At 36.4% G+C, this 9,496-nt stretch overlaps 1 protein-coding gene across 5 annotated transcripts in view; it reads left to right on the forward strand.

Annotated features, from left to right (window-relative positions):
* Positions 1 to 9,496, forward strand: part of FGF12 (fibroblast growth factor 12) — a 570,000-nt gene that overhangs the window by 367,697 nt on the left and 192,807 nt on the right. For all 5 annotated transcript variants that reach the window (XM_073895559.1, XM_073895561.1, XM_025876646.2 and 2 more), the window contains one exon: positions 7,555 to 7,658. In XM_073895559.1, coding sequence (XP_073751660.1) covers positions 7,555 to 7,658 — 104 coding nt within the window. The remainder of the gene's footprint in view (positions 1 to 7,554; positions 7,659 to 9,496) is intronic.

Below are 9,496 nucleotides of genomic sequence, written 5' to 3' on the forward strand. Positions count from 1 at the left end.
CTACTTCCCCCAGGAAATAACTTTTGCCAGTCATTTATACATTATTACACTAATGCTGTGTATCCAGCAATCACATAGACTCCATTGCATGCAACAGCAGTGTTATGTCTCATGTGACTGGGGTGGCTGGCCAGGTAGCTCTGTTGATTTTGTCTTAATTACATATCTGGGGGTCAGCTATCTGTCAGTTAATCTAGAATTGCTTTGGCTGGATTACTGAAACCACTTTATTTTGCCCTAAGTGTCTTACATCCTCTCCCTGGCACCAGTGGGTTAGTCTGTGCATGTTCTTCTTAATGCAGTGGCAGAGGAGAAATGAACAAATGGGAATAAATGAGCTCTTTTTCAAACTCTGCTTGCATTTGCTAACATCCTCTTAGCCATAGCAAGTCACATGGTTGAGCCCCATGTCAAGGGATAGGACAGAATATCATTCTAGAGCATTGCATATTTATATGGCAAAGCATCTAAATAGAAGGAAAAGTAGAGAACTGAGTGTATCAATGCAATTCATCTACTAGATCTTTTTTTTTACCATTTTCCTTCATTACTTAAAAAAACTCTCTTGAAGTATATTTGATGTACAAAAAAACTTGTACATATTTGATGTATACAGTTTGTTAAGTTTTGATACATGCATACACTCATGAAACCACACTACAATCAAGGTAATAAACATACCCATCAATTCCAAAATTTTCCTTGTGCCCCTTTGCTTTTCCTTTTTTTTTTTTTTTTTTGTGGGAACACTTAACATGAGATCTACTCTCCTGACATATTTTTTAAGTGCACAATTTAGTAATGTTAACTATAGGCACCATGTTGTACAGCAGATCGCTAGAACTTAGGCATCTTGTATAACTGAGACTTTACATCCTTTGAATAGCAGCTACCCATTGGCCTCCCCCTCTGGCTCCTGGCAACTACCATTCTATTCTCTGCTCTCATGAGTTTAATTATGTTAGATACATCATGTAAGTGGAATAATGCAGTGGAGTAATGCTAGGACTAGCTTATTTCACTTAGCACAGTGTCCTGATTCATCCATGTTATAGCATATGACAAGATTTTCTTTTTTTAAAATGCTGAATATTATTCCATTATATGTATATGCCACATTGTCTGTCTTCACTTATCCATCCATGGACATTTAAGTTGTTTGTAGATCTTGACTATTGTGAATAATGCTGCAATGAACATATAAGTTCTTGAGATCCTGATTTCAACTTTTTCCATATATCCCAGGAGTAGGGGGCGCCTGGGTGGCTCAGATGGTTAAGCATCTGCCTTCGGCTCAGGTCATGATCCCAGGGTCCTGGGATTGAGTCCCGCATCAGGCTCCTTGCTTGGCAGGGAGTCTGCTTCTCCCTCTGCCTCTGCCTCTCTCTCTCTCTCTCTCTCTCTCTCTCTCTCTGACTCTCATGAATAAATAAGTAAAACTTAAAAAAAAACATACATCCCAGGAGTAGGATTGCTAGATCATGTGGTGGCTCTGTATTTAAATTTTGAGGATTCTCCATACTATTTTCCATATTGGCTGCACCATTGTACATTCCCATCAGTAGTGCACAAAGTTCCTTGTCAATACTATTTATTTATTTATTTATTTATTTATTTATTTATTTATTTATTTATGTAATAGTGGCCACTTGAACAGGTATGAGGTGGTATCTCACCATGGTTTTAATTCACATTCTCTGGTGATTAATGATGTTAAACATTCTTCATGTACCTATTGGTCATTTGTACATTGTCTTTGGAGATGTGTCTATTTAAGTCTTTTGCCCATTTTTTTAATTGGGTTATTTGGGTTTTTGCTATTGAGTTGTAGAAGTTACTTATCCATGTAAGATTTTAACACCTTATTGGTTATATAGTCTCTACCCATTTTGCAGGTTACCTTTTAATTCAGTTGATTGTTTCTTTTGCTTTGCAGAAGCTTTTAGTTTGATGTAGTCCCACTTGCCTACTTTTGCTTTTGTTGCCCACACTTCTGGTGTTATATGCAAGAAATCCCTGCCAAGACCAATGTCAACAAAATTTTCTCCTATATTTTCTTCTAGGAATTTTATAGGTTCAGGTTTTATGTTTGGATTTTTAATCTATTTTGAGTTGTTTTTGTGTATAGTATAAAATAGGGCTCCCATTTCATTCTTTTGCATGCCAATATCCAGTTTTTCTAGAACCATTTGTTGAAGAAACTATCCTTTCCCCTCATTGCCCTTTTTATACCATTTTCCCATGTGGTTTGGTGATTGAGTTTTGTATGGATTCCAAGAATACCACCTCCATTATTTCACTTTTCAAAATATAAGAGTTAGATTTACATAAATGTTTAGAATGAGATATTCCTTTTGGAAAGGACAAGGTTGAGAAAATGCCTGAATATCAGATTTGATGCTTGGACTCTCTTTGGCTTATGATGGTAGTCCTCAGCAAATGTTTACTGGGATCCTGAATATAAATAGAATATACACTAGTCTGTTTATTCTCTCAATCTCTCTGTTTCTGTTTCTCTTTTTTTTCTTCCTCTCCCACTCTCTCCTTTTCTCCATATTATACAAGTGTTGTTTAGATGTGATACTTGTTTGGAGAGCTTACAATCTAGCTGTGGTTAGGACAGAAACTTTTTTTTTTAAGGAAGAAAATTATAAATTGTGGTGAAAATAGTCTAGATTCAGGACAGGGGCAGTTTGGGAGTGAGAGAAAGAGCTTGGTATTTGGTGTGTCATTTCAAGCATGGCAGAGATTTCAGTGTGAAGATATGGGGAGAAGAGCATTCCAAGCAGAGAGAATAAAGTAAGCAAAAATATGGGGTTAAAAACTAGGAAGAGGGAGATCAAATTATTAGAAGCCATAAATAAATATATTAGAAGGAATAGTATCATGTAGCAGAAATGTATGCTGTGTGTATATGTAATTTTTACTATCAGGCTGAGATGTTTTACGTTTTTAGTTTCTTTTTTATCTTAAAAAAAAAAGCATTTTTTTCCCAGTAAGAAAACCACAAATTCCGGAAATGTGTCTTTTCATGACTCTTATGATCAATAACATTTATTGAATGTAAGATAGGTACATGTGACTGGGGTAGAAATCACAGAGGCCCTACCCTCAGAAGTCTTTCGTTTTAGGGATGGAGACAAATGTGAAAATAAATGACTATAATACCATGGTCCAAATGCTATTATAGATATATACCAATGAATTACACAATCATGGAAAAGGAAACAGCCATCTCAGAAGAGTTTGGGTAAAACTCATGGTGCAGTTGAATAGTGAAGACAGGTTTTTCAAAAAGAAAGAACAAAAGAAAAGAAACTTTAGCCTCACTAAAGATCAAGGATGAACTTAGGAAATGGGGAAATTCCATAAAGCTGGTTATGGTGACTGGAATATGTAGCAGGTGATCAACTTCCAGATGCTATTTGAAGCCAGATTGCAAAGGGTGCTGAGGGTCAGGGTAGAGACTTTGTGTAGTGCCTGGAGGTTGTAAGCAGGGGAATGGCATGATGAGAGGCAAGGGGCTTGAACAATGGTGTGGCCCACTTTGAGTAAGGCCTGCAGCTTCGAGGATGCAGAGGAAGACTGGAGACGTGGGAGGAATTCTTGTGAGTAACAAAGGACTCCTGTGAGCTAGAGCCTGTGTGCTACAATGAAGATAAACAATAGATAAGGGTACATCATGTGCCACTTTTCAAGATTTTAGGAGGCAGATGCGGACCCTCCCAGAGAGAGTAGTTTTTAACTTTTACCATTAAAAAGTTCCATTCTAAAATGTTTACTTTTTTTTTTTAATTTTTTTTTTATGGACTTGCTAAGTCTCCCAAAGCATATCATCTAAAAGCCATTATCACTTTCCGGTTCATGTATGACTTTCACAGCTTCTTGCTTTTGTCCCTGCCTGGCTTTAGTAATTTTCACGCTCTTCTCAGGTATGAACAGCTTTAGAGTTGCTTTGTTATGACGGTTTCAGATAAATGGACCAGTGTTCTTAGCATTTGTCCTGGGAAGTCTTTAGGTTGGAAAGATGTTTTGCACGATTTTGAATTTCATTGTTCTTTCTCCTAAGAATTTTCATTGAACTTGATACTTTCCAGTAGCATTTATTTACCATGTAGAAGCACCTTACATTTAGTTGGTATCTTACATATTAACTCTGCTTTCTTTAGCAATCTCTGTCAGTAAGGATTAGGGTTGGTTCTGCATTACACAGACTAAAATAACAAGGCCTTATTTTTCTCACATAAAAGCCAGACCTAGGTAATTGAATGCTGGCCTGGTGCCATTGCCCCACAATGTCCTCTGAGACCCAACTCCTTCCAGCTTCACCTGCCACCACTCCCTCAGGGGTAGCTCTTGTTTTCATAATCTCAGATGATCCAGCCGCCACCCCGCCCCCCATCCCAGTCCAAACAGCCATAAGACGGAGGGTTTACCTTCTAGGTAAAGGAAACCTAGAAGCTGTCTTTAAGGAAAGAGTCTTCAAGTGTACAGAGACCTTTCTGCCAACATCTCATTGGACATTACTGAGTCCATAACCACAGTCAGCTGCGTGATGTGTAGAGAAGCATAGCTAAGTAGTCTGACTTTGTGAAAAGACAAGAATGGATATTAGGGGAAATTAAACTTAAAAAGGAAGAAGGAGGACACACAATATTTTAGGCAGATAACTACATGAGAGAGCCAGAAAACCTTTGTTCATGTGCAGTTTCACTTGGGTTACCTCTCTGAACCTGTTTGTTCTTCTAAAAATTAGGATAATCATTCTGTCCTAAATGTCCCATAGTGTTGGTGGTTGAGGGTCAAATACAATGATAACTTGAACAGCACTTTGAAAATTAAGTATTGCACAAAAATAATTAAGTGATCTTCTGAATATAAACACAATGGATATTAGTGAGACAATGTCAGTTGTTAGATCAGACCTTATGGTAACCTTATTTGAGAAGCAAAAGAATCATAGATTAATGACAAAGAACTCTAATATCAAGGCAACACCTCTCTGTTTATGAAACACTTTCAAGCATATATGATAATGCATTTGATTCTTCTGTAAACACTATGCAGTAAGGATGATTATGTTCATTTTACAGATAGGAAAATTAAAGCAGAGGTTAAATGAATGACTCCGAGCCAGGTAGCTTCTTGAGTGGTGAGTTTAGAAACTACGTTGTCTGCAAATCTCACACTTTTTTTTGTAATCTGTTGCTGCTTGAATCTTTGTGCGTCACACGTCTTGTTTTCCATTTGGCAAAGTTTAGATCTCTAAGATTAGAGTGACAGACATTCAGACATTTATCCCTATTTTATCTATATAGTGTTCATTCTCATTTCTCCCTATTATGAATCAAATCCAATTTACCAGTCCCTTTCTGTACACATCCATTATCCTCCAGAACCACCTAAAATCCTGTCCCACCAAAATGCTTTTCTGTACTTGGCTTACCCAAATTCTGCCCTTTCTTTAAGTGTCAACCTGGGTCCCATCTTCCATGTGAGACATTTCCTGAATATTTCAGGCCACACAGATCTTCCATTTTCCTGAACTTCTGTAACATAGAGAATATATATAGAATGCATATATTATATTTAATTATAGAAATAAATTATACACTGTATCAGATTATTCCATATGTCTTAGCTTTCTCTCCCTAACTAGACTTTAAGGTCTCATACTTCTTAAGTTATTTCAGTAGCACAAAGACAGTGGTAAGAACATAGGAACAACAAAACCAGTTCAGATTCAAATTGAGCTAGCTAATAATCTTGAGCATCTCATAAGATCTAGTCTCAACTTTCATGACAAATGCGGAAACAGGTTCAAGGAGGCAGAGAGACTGATCCAGTGTCAAGTACATCTAGGAATTAAAACCTGCTATAGTAAACCTGTGGTCTCAGGCTTGATCCTCTACAACTATCAGCTGAACATTTGACTGCCAAATACTGTGTGTGTGTGTGTGTGTGTGTGTGTGTGTGTTGTTTAGCTTACCATCCCAAGTTGAGAGAAGCCAAGAATAATCAGTCATTCCAGGTAGCCCTTGGGTAGATTTTCATACATTTTACATTCAAAACTAAGAAGATGACCAGAACTGATGGAAATTTTATCAGTAGAAAAGAGGGATAAGAACCTCCACCTAACCAGGATGTTAAAGTAACTACAGATATATGCTCTTATGCATGCAGCTGTGAGATATTTAGTCCGTAGCCATGTTGTCATCTATAGAGCCTATATGATTACTTTATTCCCTTATGTAATACGAATTCTTTCAGGGAAGGGGCAATGTTTTATGCTTATGCTCATTTTATAATTGCAACGGTAACTAGAGTAATGCTAGGGAGATATAATTCATAAAGATATATTGTTGTAAGAAAAATAGATTGTCTTCTTATTTTTCTTTCTGGTATTTGAGTACCTTCTCCAAGTAGACATGTAGACTATTGAATATTTTCAGTGGTGGACAACCCAAATATTCAAAGACTACAAGCAGGTTCCTATTTCATCTTACAATATTGAATTAATTTTAACAAGTTAATTTTTAATGGTTTTAGTGGTTTTGTGCATGTCTATATACATACGTGTGTGTATATGTGTGTGTATATATTCTGAGATATAAAATATATCCATTAGAGCTTAAGCTATCAATTATTGATCTATTTATATATTTACATTTACATGTAAAAGAATTAAACTATTAAAAGAAATGCTCTCATTCCACCAATGTAGCTAAGAATGAGCCAGTGATTTTTATCTTTATCTTCTGTATTCAAGACAATATTTAGGACCACAGGGAAAAATCTGAAAACAAGACACTCTGGCATAAGTTATAATCTTTTTTTTCTTTTTTTATTATGTTAATCACCATATATTACATCACATCCTTAGTTTTTGATGTAGTGTTCCATGATTCATTGTTTGTATATAACACCCAGTGCTCCATGCAGAATGTGCCCTCTTTAATACCCATCACCAGGCTAACCCATCCCCCTACCCTCCTCCCCTCTAGAACCCTGTTTGTTTCTCAGAGTCCATAGTCTCTCATGGTTCGTCTCCCCCTCCGATTTACCCCCCCTTCATTTTTTCCTTCCTGCTATCTTCTTCTTCTTCTTTTTTTTTAAACATATAATGTATTATTTGTTTCAGAGGTACAGGGTGAGTGCTGTGAATTGTGTGAGACTGTCGAATAAAGATCATATTTTATTATTACTTATGTCTGCAATTACATTTTCTACTGTTGAGAATGTTTTGGTTCAAATTATTTATTTGTTTGAAAAAATCATATTACACTGAGTATGTGCTCATTTTCTGAACCGAAACTGTGGGGCCCATAGAGACCTTCTAATGGAATGTAACCTTTTTACTGCAGATGAGTTTATGTAATTAAAGGTAGTGCAGACACAAGAAGCCAGTTTTGCTCCTCTCTTCAGTCTCCCTCTCTCTCCCTACTAATTTCAATTCGTAGGTTTTAATTTTCAAAATAGTCATCCTAAGAAGCCGGATGATTTATTCAAAAGGTCACTGATTCTTTCCTCTCTGTTTTCTCTTTTCCTCTCTAGCCCTCTTCAATCTAATTCCTGTGGGCCTGCGTGTGGTGGCTATCCAAGGGGTGAAGGCCAGCCTCTATGTGGCCATGAATGGTGAAGGCTATCTCTACAGCTCAGTAAGTACCTCATAAAGCATGCGTGTATGTGTGTGCATACGCTTGTGTGTACATGTAACCTGGCATTGAGAGCTAGTGAAGTAACCATTATTTTAGGGAAGAAAATTAGAAGTTGAAGTCATTTTAGAATTTCCGACCCAATAGGTCAGGATTTTATTAAGATTTTTACAATTTACAATGGGAAGGATCATGCCCTCTTGAGAAAGAGCTAGTTACTTGCTGTGCAATATAAATTCTCTTCATCTGGCTTCTACTTCTAGAGGATATGTTAATCTTTCGAATTTTACCTTTCTGCTTAATTCAAGGGGTAAGACATTTTTCCTTTCTCCTGTTACTTCTCCTTTAAGCACATAGCATGGTTTAAGAATCTTAGTTAAATTCTTCAGTTTGTCTGGGAGTCTTCTCTGTCTTGTAGAGAAAAACTTTTGGAATGGTTGTGTTTTGTTTGTATTTAATAAATCTGTTCAGTACCTAATACATCAGATTCCTGTCATAACTGGTCACTTCAAAGACAAGGTAAATTTATGAAATGAGCTCTGAATTAGGGGCTGGATATTTGAGTTTTATTTACATTTCAGTTACTATTTCTCTTTGGGCAAGTTAGCTCCCCTCTTTGGCTTAATTTCTGGACCTCTAACACAGTGTGTTGGACACCATGTTGTTTAACACCTCTTTTCAACCTTAAACTGACAAAATTAGGTAGCTCCAGTGGCTACATTATAAGCACTGACATTTTAAAGTAGTAAACTGTCATCTGATGCCTGTCTGACTCTCAAGATAATAATTTATGCATGGGGAGAGTGTGGCTGCTCTGAATCTCATGTATCAAGTATTATGATAACTCATAATTTCTGTTCTCTCATGAGGGAATTTGCCTATTTGTAGTTCACAAAGAGATATCCTTGAAAATCATGGTTAAAGATTTCCACCCTTACTTTCTATCATCTCAGTAAACAGCATAGTTATTCAGGAAGTTCACTTATACCTATGAAATTCTAAATTAAATACTAAATAACTTCTATTAAACTCTTTTCATATTCAGTTAAATGAACTATACTATGCTTTTTAGTGATACATCTGTCATTCATATTAGGATTTTTAAGTTACTATTTTATTCCTGAGCATATTCAGATATGCATTTGTATTCATATACTAGATGTGTACCTGCACATTTTTTAAATTGTTCTATTCAATATAACACAGATAAATACATTTTTGGTTAAAAAAATGATTTTCATTCTTAATGTGCCATAATTCTAACAGTGCTTAATGTCCACTTATTGTGAGTCTATATTTTAAATGTAAGAATTAAAATAAGCAAAAGAAAAGGTTGTTGTTTTGAGTAATTCCAATTAATTAAGCTTTAAAAAAGTTTTGGGGCACCTGGGTGACTCAGTCATTAAGTGTCTGCCTTCAGCTCAGGTAATGATCTCAGGGTTGTGGGACCAAGCCCCACAAACCATGTCAGGCTCCTTGCTCAGCAGGGAGTCTGCTTCTCCCTCTGCCCCTCTTCCTCCCCATGCTCTCTCTCTCTCTCAATCTCAAATAAATAAATAAATAAAATCTTAAAAAAAAGTTTTGGCTATAATACAAACTAAAACATGGAGATGATCGTAGGATAATATTGACTTAAGGATTTAATCAGTCATCAAGTAAAGAGCTAAAACTAACAATTATACAAAAATGATGAGTTAGCTCTTTGGATCAGAGTTCATTTCCAAAGGTTTGGGAAGAAGAAAAACACAGAAAGTCTGACAACAGTATTGCAGGCAGAGGACAGTTGTATAGGAGTGTGTGTGTGTGTGTGTGTGTGTGTGTGTGTGTGTGTGTGTGTGTGT

Source organism: Callorhinus ursinus, unplaced genomic scaffold (genome assembly GCF_003265705.2).
Source record: "Callorhinus ursinus isolate GAN/ISIS: 27379988/994484 unplaced genomic scaffold, GSC_fseal_2.0 scaffold1, whole genome shotgun sequence".
Lineage (NCBI taxonomy): Eukaryota > Metazoa > Chordata > Mammalia > Carnivora > Otariidae > Callorhinus > Callorhinus ursinus.